The sequence below is a fragment of the Pseudophryne corroboree genome, chromosome 2, assembly GCF_028390025.1.
Source record: "Pseudophryne corroboree isolate aPseCor3 chromosome 2, aPseCor3.hap2, whole genome shotgun sequence".
NCBI lineage: Eukaryota > Metazoa > Chordata > Amphibia > Anura > Myobatrachidae > Pseudophryne > Pseudophryne corroboree.
The window spans coordinates 695,885,960-695,901,815 of NC_086445.1; the positions used below are offsets into that span (position 1 = coordinate 695,885,960).

At 47.6% G+C, this 15,856-nt stretch overlaps 1 protein-coding gene across 4 annotated transcripts in view; it reads right to left on the reverse strand.

Moving 5' to 3' along the window:
- Positions 1 to 15,856, reverse strand: part of SOX13 (SRY-box transcription factor 13) — a 129,646-nt gene that overhangs the window by 13,436 nt on the left and 100,354 nt on the right. For 3 of the 4 annotated variants that reach the window (XM_063955259.1, XM_063955258.1, XM_063955260.1), the window contains one exon: positions 1,560 to 1,776. In XM_063955259.1, coding sequence (XP_063811329.1) covers positions 1,560 to 1,776 — 217 coding nt within the window. Of the gene's footprint in view, positions 1 to 1,545; positions 1,777 to 15,856 lie in introns of all 4 variants that reach the window. The other variant, XM_063955261.1, reaches the window with a different exon arrangement.

Sequence of the window (15,856 nt, forward strand, 5' to 3'; positions counted from 1 at the left end):
CCTGCCCCTCAGTGTCTCCCTTCAATTCAGCGCTGGCCCGTGAGCCAATCAGAGCTCGCGTACCGGCAGCCAAGGCTCCTGATTGGAATGTAGACACCAGCACCGCCGCCGGAGACTGAGGGGCAGGAGTGGCGCAGGCTGCGCTCTCCTCCCCTCACACAGGACAGCAGCAGCGGTGAGCAGCAGGAGAAGGGGGGGGAGGGGGGATGTGTACCTGGCACTGGGGGCATATCTGGCACTGTGGGGACATGCGTACCTGGCACTGGGGGCATATCTGGCACTGTAGGGACATGTGTAGCTGGCACTGGGGGGCATGTGTAGCTGGCACTGGGGGGGGCATGTGTATCTGGCACTGGGGGGGGGGCATGTGTATCTGGCACTGGGGGCATATCTGGCACTGGGGGGCATGTGTATCTGGCACTGGGGGGGGGGGGGCATGTGTATCTGGCACTGGGGGCATATCTGGCACTGGGGGGCATGTGTATCTGGCACTGGGGGCATATCTGGCACTGGGGGGGGCAGGTGTATCTGGCACTGGGAGCATATCTGGCACTGCGGGGGCAGGTGTATCTGGCACCGGGGGCATATCTGGCACTGCGGGGACATGTGTATCTGGCACTGGGGGCATATCTGGCACTGGGGGGGGGGGGGGGGGGGAAGCATTTCTGTATCTGGCACTGGGGAGGCATTTCTGTATCTGGCACTGGGGAGGCATTTCTGTGTCTGGCACTGGGAGGGCATTTCTGTGTCTGGCACTGGGAGGGCATTTCTGTGTCTGGCACTGGGAGGGCATTTCTGTGTCTGGCACTGGGAGGGCATTTCTGTGTCTGGCACTGGGAGGGCATTTCTGTGTCTGGCACTGGGAGGGCATTTCTGTGTCTGGCACTGGGAGGGCATTTCTGTGTCTGGCACTGGGAGGGCATTTCTGTGTCTGGCACTCTGGAACATATCTGGCACTGGGGGGGCGGGGGGCATATCTGTATCTGGCACTGGTGGCATATCTGGCACTGGGGGGACATGTGTATCTGGCACTGGGGGCATATCTGCAACTGTGGGGGCATTTGTGTATCTGGCACTGTGGGGGCATTTGTGTATCTGGCACTGTGGGGGCATTTGTGTATCTGGCACTGTGGGGGCAACGATTATCTGGCACTGTGGGGGCAACGATTATCTGGCACTGTGGGGGCAACGATTATCTGGCACTATTGGGGTCATATGTGTATCTGCCCCTCTCCCCATATGTGTATCACGCCCCCATTTTCATTGGCCACACCCCATGTGGCATTTGGCTACACTGCACACAGTACCTATAAGAAATTTTTTCTACTTGCACCACTGGGTGGAAACCAATGTAACCTGCTGCAGAAAATCAGATTTCAGCAATTATATTTTATATAGGCACCATTTCATTTACATGAAGCAGAATATACGTAGTTTATTCTGATATGGCAGGCTATAGCAGTTGTTCTATAAGCAACTACAGGGAAAATATGCATTGAAAATGCAGTAAAAACACCAATGGGATAAATCTCCTGTGTTAGATACCTTTGTGCACTTACGTGATTACATATCCATGTCTGGAATCCTGCCTTCTGTTCTTCATTAGGGCCTTATACTCTCCAACTCGCAGTCTCTTCCCTTCCACAATGCAGGTACGTTTGGGCCGAGGCTTGTATTTGTAGTCCGGATATCTCTCCAAGTGCTGCCGGCTGAGTCGTGCTTGCTCTTCATAGTATGGCTGCTTTTCAGAATTACTCATAGATTTCCAACGAGAACCTGAAAAAGAAGAAAATAGAGCTATAAAACAGAGGTAATATCACGGCTTTAAAAACATGATACTACTGCCCTCTAGGTTAATACATAAAATTAGCCAGATTTATTGTTAATTTTAGGTAGACTGAATGACACAGCCAAGGGTCCTGGACCTGTCTCTCATCACAAGCTACGATATTTATGGGGTCTATCTGGTGAGCAGTGCTATAAAATGGTTTGATAATCATCTTTCTGCAAGCAGGCATGTTAAGATTTTTTTTTTTAATGCTCCACTTTATGACTGCTCAATTTATTTAAAAGGGTTTATAGGCTCAGATAAGAAGTGATGCAGTCCAATTCTAAAAGAAAAAGTAGATAATGGGGAAGCAAACTCAGCTCAGCAGTGGGATCCTCCCCTTGGGGATTTGAGTAACAAAACTTATCAGGCCATGAGGGTCTGAAGATCACTGAGAAACTAGAGACCCCAATTTGGACCTCATGATTTCTTAATGGTCAGGTTTCAATAATATCAACAATTACTCACAGAAGAAGCCTGAGAACATCCATCCTCTGTTGGCAGGAGGACATGGCAGTGCCACAAACACCGTAGCAATATGTCTCTACTCTGGTGCTTAAATACAGCTCTAAGTCCAAGGACTTAAGCCAGGAACACACTATGATACATTCTCTGATATATTGTTCCAACGCGGATCAGAACGATATAACAGGTACATCATCTGGTGGGGTGGCGCTTGATTTGCTGGCTGTTGGGATCCCGGCGCTCAACATACCGGCGTCCGAATCCCGACAGCCGGCATACCAACAACTATTTTCCCTCTTGGGGTGTCCACGACACATATGGAGGGAAAGGAAAGACAAAAGAAATCCTTTTTGGGAGCACTCTTATTTGAAAATTATAACAATAATAAATCATAATGTACAATGAGATGAGAAAATGAATAATCTAAAACTTAGCATTTATTCTGTTCCTTAAAATATCCACATATCACCAAGATGATCACCTATATTTTCAATTGAAAAAAATAAGATTTTACTCACCGGTAAATCTATTTCTCGTAGTCCGTAGTGGATGCTGGGAACTCCGTAAGGACCATGGGGAATAGCGGGCTCCGAAGGAGGCTGGGCACTCTAGAAAGATTTATGACTACCTGGTGTGCACTGGCTCCTCCCACTATGACCCTCCTCCAAGCCTCAGTTAGGACACTGTGCCCGGACGAGCTGACATAATAAGGAAGGATTTTGAATCCCGGGTAAGACTCATACCAGCCACACCAATCACACCGTACAACTCGTGATACTATATCCAGTTTGACAGTATGAAAACAACTGAGCCTCTCAACAGATGGCTCAACAATAACCCTTTAGATAGCAATAACTATTTACAAGTATTGCAGACAATCCGCACTTGGGATAGGCGCCCAGCATCCACTACGGACTACGAGAAATAGATTTACCGGTGAGTAAAATCTTATTTTCTCTGACGTCCTAGTGGATGCTGGGAACTCCGTAAGGACCATGGGGATTATACCAAAGCTCCCAAACGGGCGGGAGAGTGCGGATGACTCTGCAGCACCGAATGAGAGAACTCAAGGTCCTCCTCAGCCAGGGTATCAATTTTGTAGAATTTTGCAAACGTGTTTGCCCCTGACCAAGTAACAGCTCGGCAAAGTTGTAAAGCCGAGACCCCTCGGGCAGCCGCCCAAGATGAGCCCCCCTTCCCTGTGGAATGGGCTTTCACTGATTTAGGATGCGGCAGTCCAGCCGCAGAATGCTCCTGCTGAATCGTGTCACAGATCCAGCGAGCGATAGTCTGCTTAGAAGCAGAAGCACCCAGCCTGTTGGGTGCATACAGGATAAATAGCGAGTCAATTTTCCTGACTCTAGCCGTCCTGGAAACATAATTTTTCAAGGCCCTGACTACGTCCAGTAACTTAGAATCCTCCAAGTCCCTAGCAGCCGCAGGCACCACAATAGGTTGGTTCAAGTGAAAAACTGATACCACCTTAAGGAGAAACTGGGGACGAGTCCTCAATTCTGCCCTATCCATATGGAAAATCAGATAAGGACTTTTATATGACAAAGCCGCCAATTCTGATACACGCCTGGCCGAAACCAAGGCCAATAACATGACCACTTTCAACGTGAGATATTTTAGATCCACGGTTTTTAGTGGTTCAAACCAATGTGATTTTAAGAAAACTCAACACCACGTTGAGATCCCAAGGTGCCACTGGAGGCACAACTGGGGGCTGAATATGCAGCACTCCTTTTACAATGTCTGAACTTCAGGTACTGAAGCTAATTTTTTCTGGAAGAAAATCGACAGAGCCGAGATCTGTATCTTAATGGAGCCTAATTTTAGGCCCATAGACACTCCTGCTTGTAGGAAATGCAGAAATCGACCTAGTTGAAATTCCTCTGTTGGGGCCTTTTTGGCCTCACACCAAGCAACATATTTCCGCCATATGCGGTGATAATGTTTTGCAGTAACATCTTTCCTGGCTTGAATCAGCGTAGGAATGACTTCCTCCGGAATGCCCTTTTCCTTTAGGATCCGGCGTTCAACCGCCATGCCATCAAAACGTAGCCGCGGTAAGTCTTGGAACAGACAGGGCCCCTGCTGCAGCAGGTCCTGTCTGAGCGGCAGAGGCCATGGGTCCTCTGATATATAGTTTCTTGAAGTTCTGGGTACCAGGCTCTTCTTGGCCAATCCGGACCCACGAGTATCGTTCTTACTCCTCGCCTTCTTATTATTCTCAGTACCTTTGGTATGAGAGGCAGAGGGGGGAACACATAAACCGACTGGTACACCCACGGTGTTACCAGAGCGTCCACAGCTATCGCCTGAAGGTCCCTTGACCTGGCGCAATATCTTTTATAGCTTTTTGTTGAGGCGGGACGCCTTCATGTCCACCTGTGGCCTTTCCCAATGGTGTACAATCCTTTGGAAGACTTCTGGATGAAGTCCCCACACTCTCGGGTGGAAGTCGTGTCTGCTGAGAAGATCTGCTTCCCAGTTGTCCACTCCGGGAATGAACACTGCTGACAGTGTTAACACATGATTTTCCGCCCATCGGAGAATCCTTGTGGCTTCTGCCATCGCCATCCTGCTTCTTGTGCCGCCCTGTTGGTTTACATGGGCGACTACCGTGATGTTGCCTGATTGGATCAGGACCGGCTGGTTTTGAAGCAGAGGCCTTGCCTGACTCAAGGCATTGTAAATGTCCCTCTGTTCCAGAATATTTATGTAGGGAAGTCACCTGACTTGACCAAAGTCCCTTGAAGGTTCTTCCCTGTGTGACTGCCCCCCAGCCTCAAAGGCTGGCATCCATGGTCACTAGGACCTAGTCCTGTATGTCGAACCTGCGGCCCTCTTAAAGATGAGCACTCTGCAGCCACTACAGTAGAGATACCCTGGTCCTTGGAGACAGGGTTATCAGCCTAATGCATCTGAAGATGCGACCCGGACCACTTGTCTAATAGGTCCCCCTGAAAAGTTCTTGCATGGAACCTGCCGAATGGGATTGCTTCGTAGGAAGCTATCATTTTTCCCAGGACTCGCGTGCAATGATGCACCGATAACTGTTTTGGCTTCAGGAGGTCTCTGACTAGAGATGACAGCTCCTTGGCTTTCTCCTCCTGGAGAAACACTTATATCTGGTCTGTGTCCAGAACCATCCCCAGGAACAGTAGACGTGTCGTAGGAACCAGCTGTGACTCTGGACTGTTTAGAATCCAACCGTGCTGTTGTAGCACTTTCCAAAATAGTGCTACCCCGACTAGCAACTGCTCCTTGGACCTCGCCCTTATAAGGAGATTGTCCAAATATGGGGTAATTAAAAACTCCCCTTTTCGAAGGAGTATCCTCATTCCGGCCATTACCATGGTAACACCCTCGGTGCCCTGTACAGTCCAAACGGCAGAGTCTGGACTTGGTAATGGTAATCCTGTACCACAATCTGAGGTACTCCTGGCGAGGATAGTAAATAGGGACATGCAGGTAAGCATCCTTGATGTCCCGGGATACCATGTAATCCCCCCCGTCCAGGCTTGCAATAACCGCCCTGAGCGATTCCATCTTGAACTTGAATTTTTTATGTAAGTGTTCAAGGATTTTAAATATAAAAAAGGGTCACCCCGAACCATGCGGTTTCGGTACCCCAAAACCGTGTGGAATAGTAACCCCGTCCTTGTTGGAGTAGGGGCACCTTAAGTATTACCTGCTGGGAATACAGCTTATTAATTGCCTCTAGCACAGCCTCCCTGCCTGAGGGAGTTGTCGGCAAGGCATATTTGAGGAAACGGCGGGGGGAAGACATATCGAATTCCAGCATGTACCCCTGAAATACTACTTGAATGAAACAGGGATCCACCTGTGAGCGAGCCCACTGATCGCTGAAATTTTTGAGACGGCCCCCCCACCGTACCTGGCTACACCTGTGGAGCCCCTGCGTCATGCTGTGGACTCAGAGGAAGCGAGAGAAGAATTATGATTCTGGGAACAGGCTGACTGGTGCAGCTTTTTCCCTCTTCCCTTGTCTCTCTACAGAAAGGAAGCGCCATTGACCCGCTTGCTTTTCTGAAGCCGAAAAGACTGTACCAGATAATACAGTGCTTTCTTAGTCTGTGAGGAAACTTGAGGAAAATATTTCTTCCCAGCTGTTGCTGCGGATACGAGGTCCCAGAGACCATCCCCAAATAATTCCTCACCCTTATAAGGCAGAATCTCTATGCGCCTTTTAAGGGCAGCATCACCTGTCCAATGACAGGTCTCTAATACCCTCCTGACAGAATGGACATTACATTCATTTTGGATGCCAGCCGGCAAAATATCCCTCTGTGCATCCCTCATATATAAGACGACGTCTTTTAATATGTTCTCATGTTTGACATAGTCACCGACCACGCTGCAGCAGCACGCTCTGCAGGTTTCAGTCTAGTACCTGAGTGTGTAAATACAGACTTCAGGATAGCCTCCTGCTTTTTATCAACAGGTACCTTCAAAGTGGCCGTTCCTAAAACGGCAGTGCAAAACCTATTTTGACAACCGTGTGAGCGTCTTATCCACCCTAGGGGATATCTCCCAGCGTAACTTATCCCCTGGCGGGAAAAGGTACGCCATCAGTAACTTTTAGAAATTACCTTCTTATCAGGGGGAACCCACGCTTTTCACACACTTCATTCATTCATCTGATGGGGGAACAAAACACTGCCTGCTTTTTCTCCCCAAACATAAAAACCCATTTTTTAGAGGTTAATGTCATAAATGTGTAACACATTTTTTATTGCCGGGATCAAGTCACGGATGTTCCTAGTGGATTGTGTATATGTCTCAACCTAGTCGACACTGGAGTCAGACTCCGTGTCGACATCTGTGTCTGCCATCTGAATGAGCGGGCGCTTTTGAGCCACTGATGGCCTTTGAGACGCCTGGGCAGGCACGGGCTGAGAAGCCGGCTGTCCCACAGCTGTTACGTCATCCACCCTTTTATGTAAGGAGTTGACACTGTCGGTTAATACCTTTTACCTAACCATCCACTCTGGTGTCGGCCCCACAGGGGGCGACATCACATTTATCGGCATCTGCTCCGTCACTATATAAGCCTCCTCCTCAAACCTGTCGACACAGCTGTACCGACACACCGCACACACACAGGGAATGCTCTGACTGAGGACAGGACCCACAAAGCCCTTTGGGGAGACAGAGAGAGAGTATGCCAGCACACACCAGAGCGCTATATAATGTGGGGATTAACACTATAACTGAGTGAATTTTCCCCCATAGCTGCTTGTATATACAATATTGCGCCTAAATTTAGTGCCCCCCCTCTCTTTTTAACCCTTTGAGCCTGAAAACTACAGGGGAGAGCCTGGGGAGCTTTCTTCCAGTTGCACTGTGAAGAGAAAATGGCGCCAGTGTGTCTGAGGGAGATAGCTCCGCCCCTTTTCCGCAGCCTATTCTCCCGCTTTTTCCTGGATTCTGGCAGGGGTATTTACCACATATATAGCCTCTGGGGCTAAATATTGTGGTATTTTTGCCAGCCAAGGTGTTTTTATTGCTGCTCAGGGCGCCCCCCCCCCCAGCGCCCTGCACCCTCAGTGACCGGAGTGTGAAGTGTGCATGAGGAGCAATGGCGCCCAGCTGCAGTGCTGTGCGCTACCTTGGTGAAGACTGATGTCTTCTGCCGCCGATTTTCCGGACCTCTTCTTGCTTCTGGCTCTGTTAGGGGGACAGCGGCGCGGCTCCGGGACCGAGCACCAAGGACTGGGCCTGCGATCGATCCCTCTGGAGCTAATGGTGTCCAGTAGCCTAAGAAGCCCAATCCGGCTGCAAGCAGGCGAGTTCGCTTCTTCTCCCCTTAGTCCCTCGCTGCAGTGAGCCTGTTGCCAGCAGGTCTCACTGAAAATAAAAAACCTAATTCTATACTTTCTTTCTAGAGGCTCAGGAGAGCCCCTAGTGTGCATCCAACCTCGGCCGGGCACAAGATCTAACTGAGGCTTGGAGGAGGGTCATAGTGGGAGGAGCCAGTGCACACCAGGTAGTCATAAATCTTTCTAGAGTGCCCAGCCTCCTTCGGAGCCCGCTATTCCCCATGGTCCTTACGGAGTTCCCAGCATCCACTAGGACGTCAGAGAAATAAGAATTTACTCACCGGTAATTCTATTTCTCGTAGTCCGTAGTGGATGCTGGGAACTCCGTAAGGACCATGGGGAATAGACGGGCTCCGCAGGAGACTGGGCACTCTAAAAGAAAGATTAGGTACTATCTGGTGTGCACTGGCTCCTCCCTCTATGCCCCTCCTCCAGACCTCAGTTAAGGAAACTGTGCCCGGAAGAGCTGACACAACAAGGAAAGGATTTGGAATCCAGGGTAAGACTCATACCAGCCACACCGTACAACTTGTGATAACCATACCCAGTTAACAGTATGAACAACAACTGAGCCTCAGTAACAGATGGCTCATAACAATAACCCTTTAGTTAAGCAATAACTATATACATGTATTGCAGAGAGTCCGCACTTGGGACGGGCGCCCAGCATCCACTACGGACTACGAGAAAATAGGATTTTGGTACTTACCAGGTAAATCCTTTTCTTTGAATCCATAGGGGGCACTGGAGTACTCTTGGGATATGGACGGCTTCCACAGGAAGTAGGCACTGAATAAATTAATTTTGGAACTATACCTCCCCTCCATATCCCTGAGTACCTCAGTGTTTTTTACTGAGCTGAACAGGAGCGATAGAGAGGTTGACAATGGAGCATTACATATAACATAACTGACAACAATAAAGTTGACCCAACATTACTGACAACTAAACAGTTGACACCATAACTTGTTAATCTGAACCAGTCGGTGAAAGTGTGTTACCATAAGATCTACTGAACCTACCACAAACCAGGTAAACTGCTCTGGGTGGGCGTCCAGTGCCCCCTATGGATTCAAAGAAAAGGATTTACCTGGTAAGTACCAAAATCCTATTTTCTTTTTCATCCACTAGGGGTCACTGGAGTACTCTTGGGACGTACCAAAGTTTCCCCCCGCGGGCGGGAGAGCTGTTTGGCACTTGTAACACTAGGCGGCCAAAGCTAGATGCTGATGCCGCAAACGTATCAAACTTGTAGAGGCGCACAAACGTGTGCACCGAAGACCATGTAGCCGCCCGGCAAAGCTGTGTCGTAGAAGCTCCACGACTCGCTGAACATGATGTTCCCACAGCACGTGTGGAATGAGCTGTTATCGATGTAGGCGGCTGTAACCTAGCATGAAGGTAAGCCTGACGTATGGTCACTTTAATCCAACTGGATAAGGTCTGCCTAGAAGCTGGCCAACCCATCTTGGCAGCATCATAGAGAGCAAACAACGTATCCGTCTTACGAACGGTCGACGTTCGGGATACATAAATGCGTAAAGCGCGTACCACATCCAACCTACCAGAGTCTCCTGTTAACATAGGAACTACTATTGGTTGATTGATGTGAAAAGATGACACTACCTTTGGTAGAAAAGCAGAATTCGCTCGGAATTCCGCTCTGTCATCATGAAACACTAAATACGGTGGTTTGCACGACAAAGCACCCAATCTGAAACACGCCTTGCTGACGCTAAGGCTAAAAGAAACATTATTTTCCCAAGTGAGAAATTTAATATCCACTTGTTGTAAGAGTTCATAATAAAAAGACTAAGAAATCTAAAAACTAGATTCAAGTCTTATGGCGCAGTAGGTAGAGTGAATGGAGGCTGAACTCTGAGGACACCCTGCATAAAAGGTGTGAACCGACGGCAATAGGGCCAATCTACTATGAGAATAAATGGACAACTCAGATATCCGCACTTTTAGTGTGGATAAATTCAGACCTCTATCTAACCTAGGCACGCCAAATTCTGTAATAATGAGCTGCCGTAACCGGCTTCCTAGCTCGTAACATGGTTGGAATAACCGATTCTGGAATGTCCTCTCTTCTTAAGAGGGCTGTCTCAACAGCCACCCCGTCAAACGCGGCCGCGCTAAAATCGGGTAAAAGGAATGGACCCTGCTGTAACAGGTCAGAACGTAGTGGGAGCGGCCAAAGACCGACTGCGAGTAGACCGCGGAGATGCGAGAACCAAGCTCTCCGAGGCCAAAGAGGCGTCACTAGTATAACTGTGACGGACTCCCTTTGATCCGTTTTAGCCACAGAGGGAGCAGCGGAAACGGTAGAAATAGATACACGAGACTGTATGGCCACGTGATTGTGAGAGCATCCACCGCCACTGCCTTTGGATCTCTCATTCTGGACACGACCTGGGGCGTTTGATGATTGTGGCGAGATGCCATCAGGTCCACCTGCGGGTAACTCCACTTCTGGACCAGCATGTGAAATACTTCTGGATTTAATGCCCATTCTCCTGGATGAAAATTCAGACGGCTGAGATAATCCGCCTCCCAGTTGTCCACTACCGGAATGACTACTGCCGACAATATCATTTGGTGATACTCGGCCCAATAGAGGATTCAAGCTACAGATGTGACAACTTACATCTTCGCATTTTTTTTTTTTTTTTTTACAAATTTGGCACAACATGCAAAACACAGCTAAACTGTTTTTCATGAAAAGCGAGTGGATGAATTTTAAAATTTTTGTTTGCCATAAAAGAATATGTATAAAGTAACATATTAAGGAAGCAAATTTAAGAAAAAAACACAAGGCATGACTAAATCTCCGAGTATATAGCATGCAAAACTGTGCCATACATGACGGGATATAGTAAAGATGTATGTGGACACATCTGTACTTCCCGCATTGCCATACGGCTTTTCGTTCCTCCTTGTTTGTTGATGTATGCGACTGCTGTCGCATTGTCTGACTGCACCTGAACAGCCTGAGCCTGCAGCCTGTGCACTACTTGTCATAGCGCATTGTAAATTGCCCGGAGTTCCAGGACATTTATAGACAGCAATCTTTCGTGATCCGCCCAGAGACCCTGGAGCTGATAATTTTGAACTACAGCTCCCCAACCTCTGAGACTTGCGTTCGCCGTGAGAATTATCCAATTCCAGGCACCGAACCGTTTCCCTGCGGTTAGATTCTGTACTTTGAGCCACCAGAGTAGAGACTCTCTGGCCCTTGGAGACAACCTCACTTCTGCAGTAAATCTGCAGATGCGAGCCCACTACTGTGCGAACACATCCAATTGAAAAGGACGTGAGTGAAGTCCTCCGAACTGAAGCGCTTCGAAAGCCGCCATTGTGTCTAATAGGCGAATGTACAAGTGAACCGAGACTGTGCGTGGCTTGAGCACTAATTGTACCAGATGACGAATTACCTGTACTTTCTGTTCGGGTATGTAAGTTCTTTGATTTACCGTATTGAGAATCATACCTAGGAATTGAAGTCGTTGAGACGGAATCAATCAGGAATTCGCGTAGACAATAGTAGGAAATCAGATTTTTCCTCCCCAAATGGTCTGCGATCTATCTCGTTTGGAATCGGACTCCGCCTGTTAGGAACGTAGCCAAAGTGGACGTTATGCGCTACTAGCGAAGCTGAAAACGCAAGAACCAACTGCCAACGTCCAAAGAAGCTGTAGGCAGCAAGAAGTGTAATGTGGTCTTTATTTAGGGCAAACCTGAACTGGAATGCCCTGCCACTACAGCCTTGTTACCTCATCCCCTACCAAAGCAGGGCGAAGCAACAGCCCTACTGCTGTGTAGGGTATACTCCGATATGTAGTAAAACACCCAATAATTGCAATTGTCTCTGATTGGAAATTGTTCAGCCTTCGCTGAGAACCTGACGTACTGGCCTGGTGCTATGAGGGCTGGCGGCAAATCGACCGCAACAATGTAACTGAAACTGTCTGCTTTACGCAGAGTACTAACCACTATACGATCACGGCAACTTAAACGAGCCAGGTAGGAGACGACCTACAATCCTGTTATCCATAGTCAGATGCGTTATACATTGCGCCACTGGCCCAGATTCGTATTTGTCCGACACACTGTGTGACCGACTTTGCAGCGAAGCTGCTTGTTTGATTATGCCTTAGACTTAGTGATCATGTACTCCAACCAGTAAGTACACCACGGAAGTAACGTGTGTATAAACCTGCATTACCGTGCATGTGGTTACCAGCAATAGTGAATCTTCCTGTAGAGTCATGCTGTACAAAACAATTAATAAATTAAACTCCTAACAACACCCCGCTCCTCCAGAGTCTAAGTGTTGTAGGGCAGCAACTTCCGAGAAAGAACCAGGAAGTAACATTAAAAGCAAAAATGGTCCTACCATGGCTTTTTTTTTTTTTTTTTAAACACCTGTTAAACCAGGATCTGAACCAGTGTCCATGCAAACACAATGTTCACTGTGGCCGGAAACCTAACCACTTGGCTACAGAGCCACCTGTAAAACAATAAGCAAAGCTGCTGCAGGTGTGGCCATGTTTGCAGTGCTCAACAGATACTGTTAATAAGCACTGAGTGCTGACCAATTATTCTTGCTTACTGCAAAATAGATTTTTAATGTCAGCATATTATATATATATATATATATATATATATATATATATATATATATATACATACACACACACACACACATACAACAATGTATATTCACACATATTCAGACTGTAATATATATATATATATATATATATATGCATACATACACACTATATATATACACATATACACCTATCCTGATACACAGGTATAACACATTTTTACAAGTCTGAAACTAAATGTGACCTCACACAGGCTTAAAACCTGAGATGACTGCTGCTTGACCACAGCTTAGTTAATGGGCCCTTCTAGTGGCCGGCGCCGGGAGTGCGCTCTGGAGAGCTATCCTGACTGTAAAACCTATGGTAGGTTTATATTGATAGTGTAAGCCCAAACTGAGCTATTTTTAACAGTTTAAACTAGCATGTATCACTGGTAGTACACTGGTGATACCTGTGATACATGTATGTAGGTGATCACTGGTGATACATGTATGTAGGTGATCACTGGTGATACATGATACTAGCATGTATCACTGGTAGTTGGATCACCAGATTCCCCCAGATGGCAAAACAGTATGCAACCCTTGCTTAGCTTCCAAGCTCAGATGAGTTTGTCCAGTGTGGTGTGGCTGTAGATTAAAAAATACCTACAGCACCTTGTACTCCCAAGGTGGCTAATCAGGCCCAACCCTGCTTAGCTTCCAAGCTCAGATGAGTTTGGGCGTATCCAGTGTGGTGTGGCCAAGTGAATTAAGCCAAAGCTGCTGCAGGTGAGACCTGAACTCATACTGCTCCACAGATACTGTTTTATAAGCACCATGTGCTGACCAAATGTTATAACATATCTTACTTTACACAATGAACAAAGCCAGTATTTGGCTGCCACAACCATGATTCAGATTTGCAGTCTTTAGGATAATATCATTATAAACAGTTATGATATAAATAATTATGTATATCCATGTTTTAGACATGGCAAGGAAACTGCTTATTAGTAATTGCTGGTGTCTTACTCATGCAGACAGACAATACAAAAACAAAACAAAAACAAAGACAGACAACTTGCACGACTCAGTAATTATAGCACTAAGTTGTCTCTATAAATATATATCTGGCCAAGTGCAGTGCACGCCAGCCATATGCCTGCTCCCAAATTCCCCTTAACACCCCTGCGCCTGCAATGGAGGAGAGATGTACACAGGAAATTCTGGAAATACAACAGGAAACATGGTTAATCTTGTTTTAACAAAGACTTCATAGCCTATTGTAATACAAATGCAGCGCTGCTGTATTCCCTTATCAATAAGAGTTGAATCATGAGATTTCATCCAGTGACCCTGACATTTCTGTGTGCAGGGAACATCACTGTGGCAGCAAAGTTACTCACTATAAGAAACCTGCCTTTTGACTCTCATTTGTGTGCCCCCCCATGCTCCGTATACCGTTCTCTATACACGGAGCCGGGCTATGGTGGAGAGGGAGCCCAAAGCGGCATCGAGGGCCTGGGCCACACACACACACATACACACAGTATCCCACACAGTGGGGCGGCAGCGTGAGCTGACCGCCCCGTTCAACATACCTGGACCCTGTGGTGAGGGCTATGACGGGCCTTCTCTGTAAGTTCCGTCCAGCCTTTACTGCAGGTTTTAGTCCTGCACATGGTAGTGAGGGAGCTCTTTTTAGAGAGGTCCGACAACCACAGCTGCTAAAGCAGCCTTCACTATCCCTGACCCACGCCTATTGGAAAGGAGGATGGGATGTGGTAAATCGTTGAAAAAAGAAAAACTTAGAAAAAAAATCCAATGAAATGTGGACCTCTGTGGCAGCAAAGCCACAAGCCTACTAACTGCGTCGAGCACAGAAAAAACACTGAGGTACTCAGGGATATGGAGGGGAGGTATAGTTCCAAAATTAATTTATTCAGTGCCTACTTCCTGTGGAAGCCGTCCATATCCCAAGAGTACTCCAGTGACCCCTAGTGGATGAAAAAGAAATAGAATTACTGGTGAGTAAATTCTTATTTTCTCTGACATCCTAGTGGATGCTGGGAACTCCGTAAGGACCATGGGGATTATACCAAAGCTCCCAAACGGGCGGGAGAGTGCGGATGACTCTGCAGCACCGAATGAGCAAAGGCAAGGTCCTCCTCAGCCAGGGTATCAAACTTGTAGAACTTAGCAAATGTGTTTGAACACGACCAAGTAGCAGCTCGGCAAAGCTGTAAAGCCGAGACCCCTCGGGCAGCCGCCCAAGAAGAGCCCACCTTCCTTGTGGAATGGGCCCCTACCGATTTAGGATGCGGCAATCCTGCCGCAGAATGAGCTTGCTGAATCGTGTTACAGAACCAGCGCGCAATAGTTTGCTTTGAAGCAGGAGCACCCAGCTTGTTGGGTGCATGCAGGATAAACAGCGAGTCAGTTTTCCTGACTCTAGCCGTCCTGGCTACATAGATTTTCAAAGCCCCGACTACATCCAGTAACTTGGAGTCCTCCAAGTCCCGAGTAGCCGCAGGCACCACAATAGGTTGGTTCAAATGAAACGCTGATACCACCTTAGGGAGAAATTGGGGACGAGTCCTCAATTCTGCCCTGTCCATATGGAAGACCAGATAAGGGCTTTTACATGACAAAGCCGCCAATTCTGACACACGCCTAGCCGAAGCCAAGGCCAAAAGCATGACCACCTTCCACGTGAGATATTTTAGCTCCACGGTCTTAAGTGGCTCAAACCAGTGGGATTTCAGGAAATCCAACACAACGTTAAGATCCCAAGGTGCCACTGGAGGCACAAACGGGGGCTGAATATGCAGCACTCCCTTAACAAACGTCTGCACTTCAGGCAGTGAAGCCAGTTCTTTTTGAAAGAAAATAGATAGGGCCGAAATCTGGACCTTTATGGATCCTAATTTTAGGCCCATAGTCACTCCTGACTGTAGGAAGTGCAGGAATCGACCCAGCTGGAATTCCTCTGTAGGGGCCTTCCTGGCCTCACACCAAGCAACATATTTTCGCCATATACGGTGATAATGTTGTGCTGTCATGTCTTTCCTAGCCTTTATCAGCGTAGGAATCACTTCATCCGGAATGCCCTTT